Raw genomic sequence first — 21,541 nt, forward strand, 5'->3', positions numbered from 1 at the left:
AAGACAACAAAAAGGTTAAAAAGAGGAATATGAAAAGCAATTAATGGAGCACCTGTTGACGTTCCCTATTCTAAAAAGTTTTACCCACGAAAAAGTAATTGCATTCAAGTTCCTTCCCTCAGATTAATAACTTGCTTAGGCACCTAATGAAATCACTTGGTACGGAGGGACGAGTGGGGAAGACGTAACTCAATCCGGTTCTCGACTCACAGTTATGGGGGTCAGTCCTTTACTGGTCCTAATAGGCTCGAGAATCAGTGAGTTGAATGTGCAATTTGAACTCGCAGAATCGCATAAAATGAAACTTTGCTTTGTGCTTAAAAAGAAGAAGAAGAAGGACAGGGGTTCGATTTTGCAGTTGACGAAATCGGATGATGTCTCACTCGAGTTCGAACAAACTCCAAAGTCAATGTTTCGCCGGTTGCATCCGAGGCGGTCCTTATCAAGCAGATATAGTACACACTGTTTTGGAGTTTGATCATTCCGATTACTCAAAAATTCAAGATGTATTCAAGGACAGAAACACGGTGTCGAGATAAAAGTGATGCCGAATCGCGATAGAAAATTGACTAAACATGAATATTTGATAGAGGAACAATTCGTCCTCTCAAGTGTGATTATAAAGAATTCAAATCTTCTAAGGCTCCGTTCGTTTGCCGGAAAATATTCTCCTTTTGGAAAATATTTTCCCGGAAGTCATTTTCCTGAAAAATATTTTTCTGGAACACAATTTTCTAGTGTTCGGCTAAAATTTGAAAAAGTTTCGGAAAATATTTTCTGGTGTTCGGCGACCGCCGATCCGGCGGCGTCCGGCGACCGGCGGCGGCGACCGGCAACCGGCGGCGGTCGGCGGCGGCGGCCGGCGATCCACTTCCTCTCCCACGGAAAACATTTTCCCTCCCATGGGCAATTTTGCCTTCACTTTGGAGGAAAATGATTTCGTCTTTGTGCAAAGAGGAAATCATTTTCCTCAAAACAATGAAAGATTTGGGGGTGGGGAAGGAAAATGTTTTCCCACGGAAAATATTTTCCGCCCCCGAACACCGGAAACGAACATAGCCTAAAATTCTGCTTATAACGAAACCCTAAACATCCTTTTATATGGTGTTAAACCTAATTACAATAAGAAACGCGAAAATTACGAAAACGCCATTAAAATAACATTAAATTAACAAAAACTGCCTAAAACCCAAAAGCCTGAAAACCCATCTAAACATCTGCTTATAACGAAACCCTAAACATCCTTTTATATGGTGTTAAACCTAATTACAATAAGAAACGCGAAAATTACGAAAACGCCGTTAAAATAACATTAAATTAACGAAAACTGCCTAAAACCCAAAAGCCTGAAAACCCATCTAAACAACACCAAATTACTGCTCATTCCAAGCTCGCCAATCTAAGTGCATCATCACAGACCAAAAAAAAAAAAATCTAAGTGCATCATCCTCCCCTACTAGGAAAAAGATTTGCCCTCGAATCTGCTTCATCTTCATCTTCATTAATATCAATCTCCTCAGGTTCTTCCTCATCTGCACGGTAAGGTGACAAATCCGCTACATTAAAAGTCCTGGATACATTATACTCACCCGGCAACTCGATCTTATAAGCATTGTTATTAATTCGCTCAAGAACTCTGAATGGTCCTTCAGGTCTAGGTTGCAATTTGCTAAACCTGCTAGTTGGAAAACGCTCTTTTCTAAAGTGAATCCACACTAGATCACCCTCTTTGAAAACGACTCTTTTCTTGCGCCTATCCACTCGCTGCTTATACTTCATGTTTTGCTTGTCTCTGCAGCTCCTCATGTTCTTTAGGACTCATTCTGTAAACTGCCTTATGGGGAATAACAGCTCCCAGGACGAAATCAATACAATGTTGAACGCCTCTCATGTGCAGCAACCCAGGTGGCATCTCTTCTGGTACGACATCAACAAACTCCTCAAGCAAGGGCAAAACTTGGGTAGGAATTTCGAGACTGTCAGAATTCTACTCCATCACCACAATGGCAAAAAGCTCAGGCGCGTTCATTGTCTCTTCTTGAAATTCTGATCTGGACAGCAGATTATTTTTCACATCCTTTCTAAAATCTGAAGGACCTAGGGTAATGGTCCGGCCATTCTTCTTGAAGGTGTAGGTATTTATGAAGCCATCATGCTGTGTCTTTTTGTCAAACTGCCACGGCCTCCCTAATAGAATATGACAAGCATCCATTGGGACCACATCACACCACACCTCATCAATGTAATTTTTCCTAATCGAAAATTGCACGAGACACCTCTTGCTCACCTTTACCTCGTTCCCTTTCCTAAACCACGACACCTTGTATGGTTGAGGATGATCTTCTATTTTCAACCCCAACTTCTCCACCATAATAGTGGACACCACATTCTCGCAGCTTCTCCCATCTATTATCATGCTGCATACTTTTCCTCCACTAGTGCACTTAGTATGAAAAATATTATGTCTAAGCCACGATTTATCGTCCGCCACAGCAACATTTAAGATTCTCCTAACAACTAGGGACTCACCATAATCAGCATAGATAATCCCTTCCTGTTCCGCCTCTGCATCCTCTTGTTCGCCTTCAGATTCATCATAGACTGGACCTTCATCAAAGATTGGATTATCAACAAGCGTCGCAATCTGTCAGTGAGGACAATCAGTGGCAAAATGCCCAAGTCCTTAACACTTGAAGCATCGCTTGGCTGCAGCTCCTTCCCTACTAGTTCCAATACTACTCTGCCCGTCCTTGGATGCAGGTTTAGAACTCGCAACCTTAACTGCGGTTGGTGTCGAATTGGTTGCAGATGTTCCCGCTTTTCCTCGGGATTATTTGCCTAACCATCGATTCTGAAATTTGGAACCCACGTCCTTTCTTTTACACTGACCTTCCACCTTCAAAGCCAACATGCACACATCTAATAGGTCTAATATTGCTGTAATTGGACAACATCAGAAAATTTATACCGCAGCCCCGCCAAATATCGAGCAATTGTTTGCTTGTCTTCCTCAGCCACATCACAACGCATCTGCAATTGATCAAACTCCTCAATATACTGCTCGACCGTTAAATCTCGCTGCTTAACGTTGTGATACTTAACAAACGCCTCCTATCTATAATGAGTAAGTAAAAATTTCTTTTGCAACAATTTCTTCATTTTATCCCAGCAATTCACTTTTGATTTCTCCTCTCTAGCACGCTGCCTTTTCACATGCTCCCACCATATCGAGGCATGTTTTCGTAGCCTAATAGCCACTATTTTAACTTTCTGCTCTTTAATCATATCCTTAATATCAAAGATCCTCTCTATTGTATGTAACAAGTCAATAAATTCATCATGATGAACCTTACCATGAAACTCAGGAATCTCGATCTTCATCCCGAAATTATGAGAAAATGGTTGATTTCTACGTCGTACTCCTCGATTCCGTTCCTGGTTCAAAACCCCGAAAGGGTTGACGTCTTCCCCTTCATCATCGAATGGATCCTCAGATTCCGCTCCTTCTTTGGATTGAACGTCCAACCTCGCCTCCGCAAGTTGTCACTCCAAATCCTGGATTCGTCTTCTTTGTTCTTCAGTTTCTACGTCTTGCAGATCTCTTAGACGCGGTTGTTCATCTGCTTCAGGAATGACTCCACGCCCCCGACCACCACGAGCCCGCTGTCCAAGACCAATGCGATTATGTTCAGCCATTGATTCAAGCAACCTGTGCTTTGATACCAAATGATGTCGAATCGCGATAGAAAATTGACTAAACATGAATATTTGATAGAGGAACAATTCGTCCTCTCAAGTGTGATTATAAGGAATTCAAATCTTCCAAAATTCTGCTTATAACGAACCAATTGACTAAACAGAATTCTAATGTTTCTAACTCTACATCTTATGATCCTCCAAGTCCTACACGTTCATTTCCTTTATTGATTTTTCCCCTCCGTTCTATCCACAGCACACACATATCCTGTTTTCTAATACTGTCAAGATAAGATCCAATACTCTCATGTATCAATTGATTGCGGGTTCTCCTCGCGGTCGTGAACAAACAAAAGAAATTGATGGGAGGCTTCGGAAACTCCCACTACAAAAAAACATGGATTTTGCCACGAAAATTTGCGACAGATTTTTTTTCCGTCGCAAATTAGCGACGAATAATTTTCGTCGCTAATTTGCGACGGAATTTGCCACGAAATAAAAATTCGTCGCAAATTAGCGACGGAAAAAAAAAATCCATCGCAAATTTGCGACGGAAAATAAATCCGTCGCAAATTTGTGACGGAAAATAAATCCGTCGCAAAATCCATCGCAAATTTGCTACGGAAAATAAATCCGTCGCAAATTTGCGCCGGAAATAAAATCGGACGCAAATTTGCGACGGAAAATAAATCCGTTGCAAATTTGCGACGAAAAAAAAAAATCTGTCGCAAATTTGAGACGGAAAAAAAAATCCGTCGCAAATTTGCGCCGAAAATAAAATTGGACGCAAATTTGCGACGAAAAAAAAAAATCCGTCGCAAGTTTGCGACGAATTTAGCGACTGAAAAAAATTCGTCGCTAATTTGCAACGAATTTAGCGACGGAAAAAATTTCATCGCAAATTAGCGACGAATTTAGCGACGGAAAAAAATTCGTCGCTAATTTGCAACGAATTTAGCGACGGAAAAAAATTCGTCGCTAATTTACGACGAATTTAGCGACGGAAAAAAAAATCGTCGCTAATTTGCGACGAAAAACAGTCAAAAAAAGGATTTAGCCACGGAAAAGTAGCCACGGATTTAGATTTAGCCACGGAAAAAAAATTCGTTGCTAATTAGCGACAGATTTAGCGACGAAAAAATCAAATAAATTTTAGTAATTAAGTAAAATAACAATTAGTAATAGAAAATTAATTGGTATTAAATCGTAAAATTGGATTAGTAAGTCATGCAAAAAGAAGCATGACTCAATATAAAAATTGGTAAGTTAAAAAACCAAATGGGTAAGCAACTCAAATTAGAGTTGACAATGCAAAACTAATTGGTAACTTAATTGGGCAAAAGTTAACGAGGCACACAAAAAAGTTGATAATTTCATGTAATAGAAGGTAAATTCAAAGCTAGTAGAAAATTAGAAATGTATTTTTGTTAGAGATAAGAAAAGTCGGTCATTTCAAAATAGAAAACCAAATAAACATTGGTAAGTAACTCAAATAAAAGAAGGTAACATAAAACTAGTTAGTAACTCGATCGAAAAAAGTTGGTAATCACTCTAATAAAAGTTAGTAATTTCTAAAAGAGCTAGTAAATTTAAAAAGTTGGAAACCAATGCAAATAAAAGTAGCAACTTAATAAAAAGCTAGTAAATTTGAGAAAATAACAAATAAATGCTAATAACTCAATTGAGATTTGGTAATCCAAAACTAATTGATTTGATTGGAGAAAATTTACCCAAATCATGCAAAGAAAGCTAGGCTGATAGTTTCATATAATACTCGGTAAATTTAAATTATTGGTAAGAAATGTAAATAAAAGTTCGTAAACAATGACAGAAGCTTTGTTTGGTTAGAGATTAGAGAAGTTGGTGTAGAAAAAAAATGAAAATAAACATTGGTAAGTAACTCAATTAGGAGTTGGTAATGCAATATGGTAAACTTGATAGAGGAGAAGTTGGTAATCACTCTAAGGGTACGTTTGTTTTGCGGAAAACTTAATAATAAAGGAAAGTGTTTTCCGGAAAATCATTTTCTATGAATACGCTTAGTTTTCATTTGTTTGGTGATATACGATGGAAATCATTTTCTGATGTTTGGATTTCATTGGAAAATGATTTTAATCTCATGACTTTATTTTAGATCAAAAAAATAAAAAAAATTTAAATATTTTTATTTTAAAAAATCAAATTTCTTAATTATTTTTTATTTCTCTTTTTTTATTTTCTTTTTTTGTAAAAATTTGAATTTTTTAATTCTTTTTTAAAAGGTCGTCGCTAAATTTGTCGCTAATTAGCGACGAAAATAAGAAAAAAAAATCCGTGTCAAAAATTTGTAACGGAAAAAAAAATTCATCCCAAATTTGCGACGCGGAAACAAAATCCGTCGCAAGGAAAAAAAATTCCGTCGCTAATTTTGCTTTGCCCGCCCTCACCCCCATTTTCTCTCTCAGTCTCTCTCTGCTGATTCCTTAGATCCCCTCACCCCGTGCTTCCGCTTCTCCCTTCTCCTTCTTCCCTCCCCCACACCCCCAAACCTCTCGCGCTCGCTAAGGGTTTTCGGTACCCCTTCCCCCCCTGCGCTTCCTCCGGCGACTCCTCGCCATGGCCTCCGGAGCCCTAGAGGCCGCAGAGCCCGAAGGGGCGGCGGCTCCTCCCCCCCGTCGAGGGCAAGGAGGAGCTCCCCGAGAAATTAGAGGCGGAGGAGGCGGAGCAAGAGGACCGAGAGATCGCCGCTCCGGATGAGGAGGCCGAGGCTTCCGACGAGGAGGCTCTGCTGGTCGCCGCCGAGGCCCCGCCGGCTGCGTCGCCTCCGAGAGGCCATGCCCGTGATGTCCATATCCTGAGTTGTGGGTTCCTGCTCATCTTCTCGGCCTACGGTGCTGCTCAGAATCTCGAGAGCACCGTGAACACCGTGAGTTTTCCGAGTCGATTTCGTTGGAATTTTCGGTAAATTGAGATAAGAAATCGACGGTCGTGAGATGAAAACCCAGAGGCAGATTTTGCACTTCTGGGTCTGAGGTTGCTTGTAGGAATGTTTTTTTGGTTCGTTTGACGTTGCGTTTTGGTTTGATGAGTTTCTTGATTTTTGTTGCAGGCGGATAATTTGGGCACGACAGGCAACGCAAGTAAAGAAGAAAGGCAGATAGGCAACGCAACAAAGAGATATAGAATCTACAGTAGAGAACATTAGTGATTTGGGGGATGATCAAAGCCATCGTGTGGGGAAGTCGCTTTTACACTCAGTGAAGTGGGAGCGCATTATTTTGGATGAGGTGAGTGAATGGGAGTATCTTGCGGTGATATGAGTGCTAACATAGTTCAATGCTTTGTAACCGATATAAAGATTTCGATATGTCCATGCTGGCAACACGTGATTCGTTATTTTGTTTGGCTGGGTGAAGCCACGCATGAATGCGTTAATTTGCTCTTGGCAAGACAAATTTCTGTAAGATTAGGCCTTTCGATTGAAGGTTTGATTACTTTTAGGGAACCGTATATGCATGTTCTTTTCCACAATTTATCAAAAAAACTTCTATCCGGGATCTCTTAGTATGATTTGCTTCGTGATCTTTGAACATTCATCTGCATGTACATTTCCCACTTATGCCTATGCAATTTTATTCAATGTAGGCTCACTTTGTCAAAGATAGGCGATGTAATACTGCAAAAGCAGTTCTCGGACTGGAGTCTTCGTACAGATGGGCTTTAAGTGGAACACCTCTTCAAAATCGTGTTGGGGAGCTCTACTCTCTTGTAAGTTTCTATTTTATACGAGTGGTTAATTGTTATTCACCTTCTGTAGTCAATCACATTGTCCTGCAATAAACTTTTCGGGTCCGTTTTCTTCGAATTGTTGTCTGGGTTGACTTCACTTTCATTATCTTAGTTAATGCAATCTCACTCTTTGTTTTCTGCATTAACTTTATCGATTGGTCTTAGAGCTTCACCTGCTGATTGCATGCACTGAGTTCAGTGAATGTATTTTTCCTTTGTTACCTATTTTGTAAGTCTGTTGTTCATTTGCAGTTCCTCAAAACAATGTCCTGAATGCTCTCACAGTTCTGTACGGCACTTTTGTTGGTGGAATCGAGTGAGTTGCATTTTCATTGGTCCTTTGGCCTCTCTCTCTTTTTTTTTTGGGCAAATCATATGGAATGTTTTCATTTGAACTCTGATATGGAGTATATATTCTATCTAGTATATAGCGAATCCTATACAAGCACATGGAAATGCCGTTGGCAGAAGGCGAGCAATGATATTACTAAAACACAATTTTGAAAAACATTTTGCTGAGACGAGCAATGATATTACTAAAACACAATTTTGAAAAACATTTTGCTGAGACGCACAAAAAAGGGAAGAGCTGCTGATCTTGCACTTCCACCTAGAATTGTGAGTTCTCTTGCATATGTGTACAATTGCAATTCGGCATGTCGAAGATTTTTAACTTAAATCCACCGCTTCCTGCTCTCTTCACTTTCCCTGCAGGTTACTTTGAGGCGGGATACACTGGACATTAGAGAAGAGGATTATTACACATCATTGTACAATGAGAGCCAATCTAACCTTGTGCGGTGTGCATATTGATTGGTAGGTCCGTTAATCTAGGCTTCTTAATTTGCTCTTTCAGAGGATCAATTAGACTGAAAATGTGTCACCAGAAATTTCTAGCAATTGCTTTCATGGCCTAAAGATATATAAATGTTCTAATGCAATCCTTTTAATTTTGGATGCGAAATTTTGGCAATTGTAGGTATTTCACTTTCTTCTCTGGGCTTGTGGGACTTTGAGTATCGCATTGTATGTCAACAAGTGAATGTCGCTTCTTTGGAGGAGGTGACGAAGCACTTCATGCAAACCTTATAGGAGAAAGCAGAGTGGGCGCAAGATTGGAAGTATCTTTTTATACATATCGGGGATAAGCTTTGCTTCAGCATCTTCAGTGCCAGAAGTGCAGTTGGCCCAATATGTTCCTGCCCTGGAAAGAATTGCCACCCTGAGGTTGCTTAAGCAAGTGCTTTAAAGTGCTCAAGATTATTTATTCTCTCATTATGTGTACTATAAAGAAAAATATATATGTCATTCTTGTGGAAAATGCAGATGAACGTATTTCATTTTCATATTATTATAATATTTTGATGTTATTAAGTGCTTAATCAATGTTAAATATAAATTGTAGGAATTAATTTTGCTGTTAATTAGATTTAAAATTGAAATCGTCCCTAAACAATATTCGTCGCTAAAGAATTAATAAAAATTCGTTGCTATTATTGACCAAAAAAAAATTACGGACCCAAAAAAAAAATTGGCAAATCAGCGATGAATTTTTTTTTAGGTCGAAATTAGCGACGAATTTTGTCACGAATAATTAGCGATAAATAATTAGCGACGAATAATTAGCAACGAATTTTGCGACGAATTTTGTGACGAATTTTGCGACGAATAATTTGCCACGAATTTGGCGACGACTTTTGCGACGAATATATTTCGTCGCAAATTAGCGACGGAAATTGATATTTTTCGTCGCTAAATTTTGCGACGCCGAATTAGCGACGGAATTTTTTTCGTCGCAAATTCGTTTAGCGACGAATTTTGCCAAATTTTTCGTCCCAAAATTCGTCGCTAAAACCTCATTTTTTTGTAGTGGAATTTTGCGACTAAATTTGCGACGAAATTTGCGACTAATTTTGCGATGAAATTTCCGACGAATTTTGCTACGAATAAAGTTCGTGGCTAATTTGCGACGGATAGTGTTCGTGGCTAATTTGCGACGAATTTTTTTCCGTCGCAAAATTTTGCGACGCCCTATTAGCGAAGGAATTTTTTCCGTCGCTAATTTCGTCGCAAATTCGATTTGCGACGGATTTTGCCTAATTTTTCGTCGCAAAATTCGTCGCTAATCCCTTATTTTTTTGTAGTGTGATCCCAATCCTTAAAACGTACATTCCTTTAAATGTACGGGTAGATGTGGAAAGCTCAGCCATGTATAGCAATTATAAAGAAATATAATTAATCACAAATTAACATGGACAGACCATGCACAGCAACAACTCACACTCACACATATTTCCATATGTGTTGACGGATGAATTTTACATTCCTTATGTCAGCCCCAAAACTACTTTTAAGGGAGTATATCTCTCTCCTTGAAATGTACGTATATGGAATAAAACTCACTGTCCATTCCCTTTATGTGGATTGAAGCACATTATATTGCATTACCACTTTATATAAATCGTACATCCTGCTGTATTGCTGGGCGACTAAACCCAGACCTAATTCCACATTTCGGTGTTCCCTTCATAAACAGTATCTAGAAAAGTGAAGCAAGCTCAATGGCAATGAAGAAGCTCTCTTCCCCTTGCCTTCTTCTCATCTCTTTCGCTCTACTCATAACGGCCATCCGTGGCACCGCAAGGGCACCACCGTCGAGACAGGGTTTCACTGCCAATCTCGTCCACCGTGACCACATCCACAACCCCGGCAAAGCTCTTGTGCAGCGCTATGCCGATGCATTCCGACGCTCCTTTGCCAGGGTCCAACGCCGTTTCAACATGAACGTTCCTATCCCACCTTTGTTCCATCTCGACACGGCTCAATCCGAAAGCTTCCCAGACGACGGCGAATATCTCCTGAAAATGTCGGTTGGGACCCCGCCCTTCGATGTCTATGCCATCGCTGACACTGGCAGCGACCTCTTCTGGACTCAATGCCTCCCTTGCGATCAGTGTTACCCTCAGAAGAAGCCCAAGTACGACCCGAAATCGTCTTCCACATACCGCGACGTCGCGTGCCCATCCCAGCAGTGCCACCTCGTGGACGCCACCTCGTGCGCTCCTCCCGCCAACACGTGCAACTGCACGTACGAATACGACGATTTATCCCTGACGAAGGGCGTCCTCGCGACGGAGACGCTGACCTTTGCTTCCACCGATGGGCTACCGGTGCCGCTTCCGAACGTAGTGTTCGGCTGCGGCCACAACAATACCGGCATCTTCAACGACAACGAGATGGGAATCGTCGGGCTCGGGGAAAGGCCCCGTCTCACTCGTCTCGCAGATGGACACGTCGTTTGGGGCCAGGCGGTTCTCTCAGTGCCTGGTCCCCTTCCACACTCCGCCAAGCATCTCGAGCAAGATGAGCTTCGGCAGCGGCAGCCTGGTCTCTGGGCTCGGCACGGTCACGACCATCCTTGTGGCCCTGGAAGACCCGACCTACTACTACGTGACCCTGAACGGGATCAGTGTTGGGAGCACCTACCTGCCATTTAGGTCTTCTGGGTCCATCAAGAAGGGGAACATGTTCCTCGACTCGGGGACGCCTCTGACGATCGTGCCGAGAGATTTCTACAACAGGTTGGAAGCGGAGGTGAAGAGAGCGGTGGATTTGCCACTCATCGACGACCCTCAGCTGAGGCCGCAGCTGTGCTACGGGAGGGACGTGCAGGCAAAGGGGCCGTTGCTGACGGCGCATTTCGACGCCGACGCCGACGTGGAGTTGAAGCAGGCGAGCACGTTCGTAGAGGCTAAGGACGGCATATTTTGCTTCACCGTGACTCCCACCGACGGTCCTGGTGGGATAGTTGGCAACTTTGCTCAGACTGATTATTTGATCGGGTTTGACATCGATGGGAGTACTGTTTCTTTCAAGCCAACCGACTGTACCAAGCTGTGAAGAACCCTCTTCTTTACATTCTGTCATCATCCTCCGGATGTATAAATTTACTATAGGATATTTATCTATGAACTGACTCCACAGAATCTCGACCATTTCATTCCTATTCGTCAATTACTGGATAGTAGTAGGCCCTTCTTCAGAGAGTTATATTTTGCAATCCATGTTACCATCTACCTTTGAACCTCCGGGGAAAAATATAGCTCTCAACTCCCAATTATAGTCCATGCAATTTACCTATGTTGATATTTTAAAAAAGTGAGAGGAAAAACTTATTTATGATTAGTGAAATTCAATAAAACAATTAAGACGACCTTGATTCAGATTTTTCTTACGGATGACAATATTGCTATGCCCGTAGGCCATGATTTTGTCATGGCGATTAACAATTATATTTTACATTTTGAAGTTGATAGAGACATGAAGTTTTTTGGCATTTGAGATGGGAATTTGTCAGCATGTATACCAACCTGGAATTCTTAACAAAACACAACAACGTGTATTGTGATGCTTCTAATGGCTAAAAAAAGAATTTCTAAGATACTATCATGAACTCTTTCGTGTGTAACGTGAAAATCTAAGGGTTAATATTACAAAAAACTCCAAACCGGTACACTCGTGTTAATTTTACGTCAAACTAATTTTTTAACCACAAAAAACCATAAACCGGTATATATGTAATAATTTATTTAAAACTAATTTTTTGACAGCTAAAAACCCAAAACTCATACATTCCATCCACCAGTTTCCATTAAATAATATTGATACCACGAAAATACACAAATCGGCACACTTGCGATAAACGGAAGGTGAAATCTCAAATTGGTATGCCCGTCAATTGCCACGTGTCATTCAACTTGGTAATTTGATAGTAAAAATTAACAGAAACTAACAGATGACAAATTTATTACAAGTGTATCAATTTGAAGTTTTTTGTGGTCAAAAATTTAATTTGAGGTATATTTATCATAAATATATTAATATAAGGTTTTTTGTGATATTAATTACTTGGCCGGGACTCAAGCTATGAGTGGTTCGCTTGTCAAAGTCAAACAAAGGACGAAAACGCCCAACATGCGACCGGGAAGACGGTGGGAGAAGCACGCGATATTTTACGGAAGTAACTACGACCCTCTTTTCTGATACCACAGTTTTGTCCTGGATTTTTGTACACACCTGGATTGCTCAAAAAAACAGACCGTCACTGTGACGAGATTCCCGTAGGCACTTCCATCAACTTTACAATTTCCCCGAGAAAAAGAGACTGAGCGAAAGAGACCAGAGAGAGAGAGAGAGCGAGATTGAGCTTGCGTGTATGAAGCGTTAGAGAGAGAGAGAGAGAGAGAGAGAGAGAGAGAGAGAGAGATGGAGAGGAAGGTGGTGGTGATATGTGGCGTCGTGGGTCTCTTGGGGATCCTCTCGGCTGCTACGGGTTTTGGCGCAGAAGCCACTCGGATTAAGGTACTTTCTCTCTTTCTTCTTTTCTTTTTCAACAGGGCTCTGTTTCTGGATGCTTTAACTGCTCTTCTTCCTCGGCATCGTCTTGATCATTATGTCAATGCGTTTCTCGATGATGGGTAAGCATTGTATTACTGGTCCTTCTTAGAAAATCGCAGGAACAAGTGTGATGCGCTCGAGAGTCTTGAGATTGTTAAGCGATTACTGTTTCCACGACAGTTTAGCTGATCTTTCATGCTCACAGACGTTTTAAGTGCTCGAAGATTACAGCTTTGGAATTCTATTTGTTTGCCCATGTGTTCTTTTGATTCACCTGATCCTTTTCTTTGTCATTACTTCACTTTTTTTCCCGATTTATTCGTTTCCTCGGGTTTTTTTCTTTGGCTTTACCCTTTTGTCATTTAATAGGACCCCTTTCTGGGTTTGTTTGTCAATTCTGTTCTTAATGATTAGGAACGACTTAAGAAATGCATGCAGAAGATCTTGTTACCGATCAGTGCTATGAACGTGCTATTTCACTTTAGATTGCAATTTTTTTGGTTTTGATCTTCCTGGAGTTCTCAAAAAGGAAAATGCAGATTATAGTACTGTTGTCCTGTTGAGCCTCTTCCATCGATTACTGGAGTCTCTCAACTCTTTTGATCCCAGTAATTTCAGGTTTTGGGTCCCATTTGGCCTGGATTAATTTTTCAGCGGTGCTTTGCAATTGACGGAGTCTTGATGAGACATTTTGACAATTCATTTGCCTGTATTAGTTCTTGCTTTGTTGGGATCACATAAAAAAATGAGCATATTTGCTGGAAAACCTTGGTAGTTCTGCTTTAATTTTGGCAGAGCCTTCTTTTATTGTGAAAACAAAATTTCTGCTGTCAAGAAAATCCCTTTCTGGGAGCATAGTTTTCCTGAAATGACAATACATTGTGAATTTGTTCATTCACTGAGCAAAAGGCAGTAATCCATGAAATATCAAATGCTTTAATGTAATCAAAGGAGGTTGATTGGGGCAAAGGGAATGCTTACAGCTGCTAAATATGAGAGAAGTCCTACAACCTCTGAGAAAATGCAGCCTAGAAGATACAGCAGCTAAATACAGCATGACTATGTTAGGCTGTTTTTATTTATGCCATGTCGTCGGATTTATCCCATAAAAGAAATCTACTTGCTAACTTGTAGCTTTACACTGTCCACCTGTATCTTATGGCAACGACTATCGTAAGAAATTTATGGTTCTTTTTGAGTTGATCTTCTGAGCTCTAGAAGTTGGAGAGACGTGAAATTGGCATATTTTAAGATCTAAATGAACCTTGCAACCTTGATCTTCACAAGAATCAAAACTGTTGTGTGTTAGTTATTGAATGTCTGATAATTGGAATTCCACGCATTTTTAAGTATGGCCATAATATAAACTTCCTGGAGTTCTTCAGCTTCTGGGCCAAACATTAAGCACATCTAAGCCGAAAATTACTACTCGCTAAACCAAGATGAGAAGCCCAGAATAGTGTCAAAAGATAACAACAAAGAATCACCTACAAGTAGCCTTTACCTTTGGCGATGGAGGAAGAACATACCTTACGGTTTGGATTGAATGAAATTTGTGCTTTTCTTGTTTGGGATCAGGTGCTGAGCCTAAACAAAATTCCGATTTTTGTCTTGATTGCTGAAGTTTGCAATTGATGGAAAAACACAAGTCGAAGGATCTTCAAAGAACGTTCCGAGTGTTATTTGGGGAGTTCGGGTTTGAAGAGATTATCTTATTGCACAATTGATAACAAAGACAGACGACCAGATTTTAGGTGCTTATAGCACAACTGTATAACTGCAGGGTGGAAACTAGAATCTAGGTCCAACCATGGGCATGTGTCCTTGACAAGTTTTGACCACTCATTGCAATTTACCCTAGTCTAATTGAGAAATTCATGCTTCTATCAATTGTGATCGGCATGAGCACACGTGATATAAAAGTATATTGACTATCGGAATGCGAGCTGCCACCTGTACAGTAAAGTTTAACCGTTTTTGCAACCAAATTGGGTTGATCTATGGATCTTCTACACCATCGTTGTCTGTGATTCTTTGTCCATTCTACCCGCTTGACACAGATCAGAATCCTCATAAGTTATCACCGGAGGGTGAGTCTTGTGTGTATAAAGTTTGCAAATTAATGAAATCCCAGCATTGCAATTTCCACGCATGTGGAATTTGGTCTGTATATTGCACGCCCAAGCATGAAACTTTATTGTGTGCATACACATGCATGCAAAACGTTGTCTTTTCTTTTTTATTTCTCAAATAATTGATAGTTGCTTACTAAAACAGAGAAAATGATCAATACTGATTCCATTAATCAGGGTTCCGAGGTGCAAGTCACTACTCCTACGCAATGTGCCTATCCCTGGAGTCCAGCTCTGCCTCTTGGGTTAACTGCTGCCGTGGCTCTTATGATAGCTCAAGTAATTATCAATGTGGCAACCGGTTGCATTTGCTGCAGAAAGAACCCGAATCCATCAAATTCTTACTGGACCATGGCACTGGTCTTCTTCGTTGTTTCCTGGTAATTTTCACTGGAAACGCAGGGATTTAAATCCGTTCAGTACTCCTTTTGTTGCCTTTGCATGAGTTTACTTACAAAGAGCGGCATGGGAAATTCAAAACATGATGTCACAGATTGGCTTCTCACCTTGTGGAGTTTCGAAGTGTTTTACTGTCTGTTTAATCTTATCTGCTACGAAAAACAATGACTTCATGTGATTTTTTGGTGCGGCTTGCTACATTCTACTTTTTCCTTCGGTCTATTAACAATCAGTTGCACTAGATGGATGTCCCTACGTAGCGGTATAATTGCAATTGCCTGGCTAATTAATAGTTTAATGACATTAAACATGCTTAGAAGGTATTGAAACTAATTCCTCAAGAAGATTTTCTCAGAGCTTTAAGCTGACTAGATAATCCTTTCTGTGACTCAGCTAACTAGACCAGGCATTGGTCTTCTTCGTTGTTTGCCGGTAGCACTCACTGGAAAATCCAGGAATCCAAATCCATCTAGTACTCCTTTATTCCCTTTGCATGAGTTCACTTACAATATTGATCCGTGGAATTCGAAACAGTATGTCATCAGTTGACTTCTCACTCTCTGGAGTATTGAAGTGTTCTGGAGTCTATTTCATCTTATCTGCTGTGGATAGCAATAACTTCATGTGATTTTTTGTTGTGGCTTGCTATGTTCTACTTTTTTCTTCGGTCTATTAGCAATCAGTAGCACTGCTGGATATCCCTAAGTAGTGGTGTGACTGCAATTGCCTTGCTAATTTATGTTTTAATGACATTAAACATGCTTAGAAGGTATTGAAACCAATTCCTCAACAAAATTTCTCAGAGCTTGAAGCTGGCTAGATAATCCTTGGTGTGGCTCAGCTATTAGCTATAAGAATAGTCTGAAGGTGTATATGGGAAGTGATCACTGGAGCATAGAGGGATCTGAAGAATATTGTTAGGTTATTAAGGATGCTTCACGGAGAGGCAGATTTTTTGTTTTACACATCTCTATCCTCTGAAGTCTTGCATCAAACGTAGATATTTTTCTGTTCCAATTCCTTCTTCTATCAAGGGAAAGGAGGGTAGAGTAGATTTCCTTCATGAGTTCACCGTAGAAAATCACCGGAGATAATAATCTTAATGCATAAATTAGATAAAGTCTAGTAGATTTCATTGTCATGTCCAGATTTATTTTGAAGTAAACGCCAAACAGACCACACTCCTCCCAGAGGAGTGGAATTGGATTCCGCTCCCACGGGTCTTTTTCTCGCTGTAAATGACTAATGACGCCATGCATCTACCAGTCTACTTTAATTGAAGTTTGGACATATCTTGCAAATTTGGATAATGGAGTGTTTGGACACGCTGCTGTTTGTCATCGTGTGTTTGCATTCACGGCATACAAATCACTTTTACTGAAAGGCTGATAGATGTATTATGTCCTAATGTTATGCAGGTTCACATTTATCATAGCGTTTCTTCTGTTACTTACGGGTGCTGCACTCAATGATCAACATGGTGAAGATAGCATATATTTTGGTAACTACTACTGCTATGTTGTCAAACCAGGTGTCTTTGCCGGAGGTGCTATCCTATCACTTGCTAGTGTTTCCCTTGGGATTTTATATTATCTCTCCCTAACTCGGGCAAAGGATGATGGGCGGCCATGGGGTACTTCTGCTCCTAACCAAGGTGTTGGAGGCATTGCTATGGGACAACCTGAGTTTCCACCACAGAGCACTCAGGGACCCGTTTTCGTACACGAAGATACGTACATGCGACGGCAATTCACTTGATCTGCAATTATTTACTTTGATTCCTGATGGACACTTGGGGGTTGCTTCAGAATTTAGGCCAATCATCTCAAAATTACACTGAAGGCGGATTTGTATTCCTCCATCATAGAACTTTTATGTTCTCTGTTGGGTGACGTTATTCACTAGGTACTGCAAATATTTTCTTGGAGCGAAACTATATAAAATTTTGCTGGGGGTTGCTGATGGACACACTTGGGGAGTTGCTTCAGAATTTAGGCCAATCATCTCAAAATTACACTGAAGGCAGATTTGTATTCCCCATCTGCTTCAATAGAACTTTATCTTCTCTGTTGGGTGACGTTATTCACTGGTGGTTACTGTAAATATTTTCTTGGAGCGGAACTATATAAATCTTGCTGGTGCTGTGTTTGGTGGCTAGCTGAAGTTTATAATGCAATTGTTAGGGAACACAAAAAGATTGAACATGACGAGTAGCTCTGATTGTTTGCTCTAAGAGGAAGAGTGACAATGGTCAAAATTTGAGTTCACAAAAAAATATACATGGCAGGTCACGCATCAGTGACTACATCCTTTGGAAAAAAAAATTACGTTTGACATTAGTTTGACTATAAAATGTACAAATGTACACTCTCCCACACTCACGGCAACTTCTACTATGGTTTGTATAGGCGCATATATTTTGTCTTCAACTATTCACAGTACTTAGACAATGTGATGGTCTTCTTGTCTTGTGAATCCCATTGTCTGGCATCTTTTAAGTGCTTGTAAGTAATCACAAACTGTAGCTAGGACACTGAAGATCAAACGTTAGACATGACCAGCAGTGGTGACTTTTCATTCAGCGAATGCGATTCAAGTGAGCAAAAGGCTCCGGATTAGCTTTTGGAGCTGGTTTAGCCACTTCCGGAACACCAAACACATTCCAAAACCTCAGTGTTTCATCCCCTGCTGCCGATGCTACAGTGCAACCATCCGGACTCTGACAGGAGAAAGAGACAATGTTACTACTTGAGGATCTAAAATCTTATCAGAAAGTAGTGAATGCATAAATGCAATTTCTATGAGCCAGAAAGTCGAATTTGCATAGTACCTGGGCCATGAAAAGCACTCTGGAAGTATGACCAGTCAGCTCTGCAATCTTTACCATCGAAGGGTACTTCCAGAGGGTGAGCTGATTCTGAGTGAATCCATGAGAGCTAAGCAACTCTCTCTCATTCTTGTTCCATAGCAGAGAACAGACCTGGGAACCGGTATCCACAGAGTTCAAGCACGCACCCGTGTGGGTGTTCCAAAACTTTATGGACCGATCACCACCACCTCCACCGGAAGCCAGCAAATTCCCCTGGAAGGGACACCAGGCGAGGGCTTTAACAGCAGCTGTGTGCTCTTCCAACCGGTGAAGCCACTGGGTGGGTGAATTGGAAGATGCCACGGACCTGTCCCAAATGTGGAGGATGTTATCATTCCCTCCACTAGCCAATTGCTGTCCTGATGCTGACCATTTCAACCCACAAACCTCCTGGGTGTGACCCCTGTAGGTCTCAACAATGTGAGATCTCACTCTCACATCATTGTTGACGATCTGTCCATCCATTCCTCCTGTTGTAAGGATGTGATTGTTCCATGCCAGAGACCCTACCCGAGATCTGTGGCCACCTCTCAAAGTCCTTAGCTGCAACGAAATTCAACCAAATTGGGACCACACCTTGTCAGGCAGGTTTCATGAGATGATTATACAAAAAAAAATTTCTTAGTGAGAAAAACACTGACCAGTCTATTATCAGCAGAATCCCATAGCTGTACTTCAGAATTGTTCAAGCCGACAGCAATGTGGCGACCATCTGGGGCCCAGCTGACACTGGTAACTGGGCCGCTTTCGTCGTCGATGGTGACGAGTTCTGAGGTAGAGCCATCTGAAGCATTCCAGATATAAACTGTACTCCCCAGGGCAATTGAAAGTTTATTGCTGCTTCCCCAGTCCAACAAGTTCAGGTAGTAGTCGTCCACAAGGTCAGGAGCATCCAGTGTCCTCTCTGAGGTCTGTTAATGAGATCAACAATGTTAAGCTTGAGGGCCACCCTCAATGAGAAACAGATAAGAGAGATAATGGAAAGAAAGAAAAGTATTCTTACCTGAGGAATGTATCGGCGGGGTTTCGTTGGCTTGGCAGGCTGAGCAGAAGTGAATTCGTGCGGAATCAACTCCACGGGGGTTGGGGGTTTGTTCTTGAAAGCGAGGATTCGAGTCCGGTTCATGTTGAGCGTTTCCGCCAGTTGCTTCCGGTAGGCCTCTCTCGACGGAGAACTCACCGCCGGATTCTCCTTCCCCTTCCTGCCTTCGGTCAGCATGTAGTGCGCATAATCGAAATCCATGGCCGACCGATTCGGTATAAATCTGTCCAGCTGGTGTCAAACAATGAACGGACAAAACTTTAGTCAGCGATTCCCGATCATATATGTAGAAGACTAATAATGAAAAGATTAGGGCTCGTTCTTAAAATTGACTACCCCAACGCCCAATCCAATACACCGACACACAAGAACCTCGAAATAACATTCAACCATATGATTGATTATATGTGCACATGAAGAAGAGTGAGATTTTCTTCTTCCTTACGTTTTCTCGAGAATTCCTCCTCTGCAGAAACTGTTCTTGAAGCGGGCAGCGAGATTGCGTCTTCATGTTCGATGAAGAGTGCGCAGATGATCCCGCATCCATACTACACAAACACCAACAAAAAAAGGGAAGCACAAGAAAGGTAATATACAGAAAATAACGGGTAAGAAAATCGAAAGCGAGAATCCGGTTATATTCGAATTACGTAATTGGGGGGGGGGGGGGAGGGGGAGCGAAGGGAAAGTTCTTGCGAACGGAGCGAGAAACCTCTCACAACACAAAATAAAAAGGACCCTGCAACACAAACAAGGTGGGGGTGATTCGAGACAAAAAAAAATCAGATCTTTTAAGTAAAAGGAACGCGCGGATGTAGAAATCTTTCGCAAGAGCCGTAGAAGAAGCAGACGAATGGAAACTAGAGTTTTCCTCGAGCAGAGTTTCCTCCCCCCCAGCAGCCTGCAGCTTCACAATTCAAGCGCCCGCGGAGAGCTGATCTTCGCAGGCACGCACCCACAGAGAGAGAGAGAGAGAGAGAGAGAGAGAGAGAGAGAGAGAGAGAGAGAGAGATGAGTATTGGTGAATTATTGTGAGGGCAGATGAAGGGGGGGGTCTATATACGGATCTGATCGGTGGAAGAAGAAGAAGAAGACGAACTAGGGTTTTTGCTCCCTTCCTCCCGATCCTCTCCTCCAAATCCAGGAGGCGTGTCGAGGCCCTTCGGGACGCCGCTTCCAACGGCTACATTTCCAAATAGCCGTTGAGTAGTTCAATTGACGAAATTGCCCTCCCCCCTTCTTTCATGATATTTGTATTTGTCCCCCCTGGTTCGCTGAGCTTTATTTTATTTACCCCCTGAAAGTTAAGTATTTACTCTCTACAAACAAGCAATTGAAGCAGAACCAGGCCAAACGAAAAAAATAGTCTTCCATTAAATGGAGTTTGCTCTTTTAATTTTTCTTTGGGAAAATTCCCAAAAGGAGTCCGAAGTGGACTTATTTTCTCAAATAAGTGCCTGAAGTGGCCATATAAGTCTCAAATAAAGACCTTACCTTATCGGTCAAAAGGTATTTTCGTATTTTAATTTTTTGAATTTTGTTTCCTTTTTCTGTTTTTTCATTTCCTTTTCCTTTTCTTTATTTTTTTTCCTCTCTTCCCTCCGCTGACCATCACCCTTCGCTGGCCTCAAGCAGAGGCCACCTCACCTACCAGGCGAGGGTCGCCCTCGCCGGCATCGAGCAAGGGCAAGGCCAGCCCAGGCGAGGCAACCCTTACCCGACGCCGGCAAGAATCGCCATCACCTGGGCTGGCGAGGCTAGGCCAGGGTGAGAGTCGCCCTCGCAAGATCTGGCGAGGGCGACCCTCGCTAGCCCAGGCGAGGGCAGCCCTCGCCCAACGCCGACAAGGGTGGCCTTGGCGAAGGTCGCCGACCAGGCGCAATGAAGGCTGGGAGGGAAGAAGAAACAAGGAAAAAGAAAAGAAAAAGAAAGTAAAAAAAAAATAAAAATATATACTTATAAAGTTTTTTACTAAAATACTCCTTCTCCAGCGACGGAATAGTCACCGGCCGGCCAACGGTCCTTTTTTGAGACAATTTGGCCACTTCACGCTCTTATTTGAGACGATTTGTCCACTTCAAGCCCTTATTTGAGAAAATTACTCAACTTCAGGCTTCTTTTTGAAATTTTTCCTTTTTCTTTTTTGCTTAAGCACCGGTAAAGATTGCAAGAACTCGATTCGATGATGTCTGTTGATTCTTTACGGTTAAAATATTGAGCATGTTATCATGATCAATT

At 41.5% G+C, this 21,541-nt stretch overlaps 2 protein-coding genes, 1 long non-coding RNA gene and 1 pseudogene across 5 annotated transcripts; 3 read left to right on the forward strand and 1 right to left on the reverse strand.

The window, feature by feature from the left end:
• Positions 1 to 6,187: 6,187 nt before the first annotated feature.
• LOC115687555 (uncharacterized) lies at positions 6,188 to 8,821 on the forward strand. 3 transcript variants are annotated; one of them, XR_008814415.1, is made up of 7 exons: positions 6,188 to 6,601; positions 6,785 to 6,962; positions 7,321 to 7,443; positions 7,717 to 7,780; positions 7,889 to 8,082; positions 8,179 to 8,280; positions 8,444 to 8,821. It is a non-coding gene; the product is annotated as an uncharacterized LOC115687555 (long non-coding RNA). The 3 variants fall into 3 exon arrangements; XR_008814416.1 differs by having other exon boundaries at positions 7,896 to 8,082; XR_008814414.1 differs by having other exon boundaries at positions 7,717 to 8,082.
• A 1,423-nt stretch (positions 8,822 to 10,244) lies between these two features.
• On the forward strand, positions 10,245 to 11,364 carry LOC115687538 (aspartic proteinase CDR1-like; annotated as a pseudogene).
• Positions 11,365 to 12,627: 1,263 nt separating this feature from the next.
• Positions 12,628 to 17,469, forward strand: LOC115687539 (protein VASCULATURE COMPLEXITY AND CONNECTIVITY-like). The gene is made up of 3 exons (XM_030613148.2): positions 12,628 to 12,825; positions 15,171 to 15,373; positions 16,811 to 17,469. The coding sequence occupies exons 1-3, from the start codon at positions 12,730 to 12,732 to the stop codon at positions 17,148 to 17,150; spliced, it is 639 nt and encodes a 212-aa protein (XP_030469008.1). The 5' UTR covers positions 12,628 to 12,729; the 3' UTR covers positions 17,151 to 17,469.
• Positions 17,470 to 17,634: 165 nt separating this feature from the next.
• LOC115687535 (cell division cycle 20.2, cofactor of APC complex-like) lies at positions 17,635 to 20,291 on the reverse strand. The gene is made up of 5 exons (XM_030613145.2): positions 19,749 to 20,291; positions 19,265 to 19,534; positions 18,903 to 19,172; positions 18,223 to 18,804; positions 17,635 to 18,111 (listed from the first exon to the last, which is right to left on the reverse strand). Exons 1-5 carry the CDS (start codon positions 19,848 to 19,850, stop codon positions 17,971 to 17,973), a joined length of 1,365 nt encoding a protein of 454 aa, XP_030469005.1. The 5' UTR covers positions 19,851 to 20,291; the 3' UTR covers positions 17,635 to 17,970.
• Between the last annotated feature and the right edge of the window lie 1,250 nt (positions 20,292 to 21,541).

This window comes from Syzygium oleosum, unplaced genomic scaffold, assembly GCF_021117445.2.
Source record: "Syzygium oleosum isolate NSW1041296 unplaced genomic scaffold, Sole_v2.1 Sole_v2.25, whole genome shotgun sequence".
Classification (NCBI taxonomy): Eukaryota; Viridiplantae; Streptophyta; class Magnoliopsida; order Myrtales; family Myrtaceae; genus Syzygium; species Syzygium oleosum.

What these genes read in the sequence shown, in the direction of transcription:
- LOC115687539 (XM_030613148.2), top strand. Translation starts at nt 12,730, where the DNA reads ATGGAGAGGAAGGTGGTGGTGATATGTGGCGTCGTGGGTCTCTTGGGG. An exon ending in CAGAAGCCACTCGGATTAAG is followed by an intron (nt 12,826 to 15,170) that starts GTACTTTCTCTC and finishes TCCATTAATCAG; the next exon opens with GGTTCCGAGGTGCAAGTCAC. An exon ending in GTCTTCTTCGTTGTTTCCTG is followed by an intron (nt 15,374 to 16,810) that starts GTAATTTTCACT and finishes AATGTTATGCAG; the next exon opens with GTTCACATTTATCATAGCGT.
- LOC115687535 (XM_030613145.2), bottom strand. Translation starts at nt 19,850, where the DNA reads ATGGATGCGGGATCATCTGCGCACTCTTCATCGAACATGAAGACGCAA. An exon ending in ATTCTGCTGATAATAGACTG is followed by an intron (nt 18,805 to 18,902) that starts GTCAGTGTTTTT and finishes ATTTCGTTGCAG; the next exon opens with CTAAGGACTTTGAGAGGTGG. An exon ending in GAGTGCTTTTCATGGCCCAG is followed by an intron (nt 18,112 to 18,222) that starts GTACTATGCAAA and finishes TTCTCCTGTCAG; the next exon opens with AGTCCGGATGGTTGCACTGT.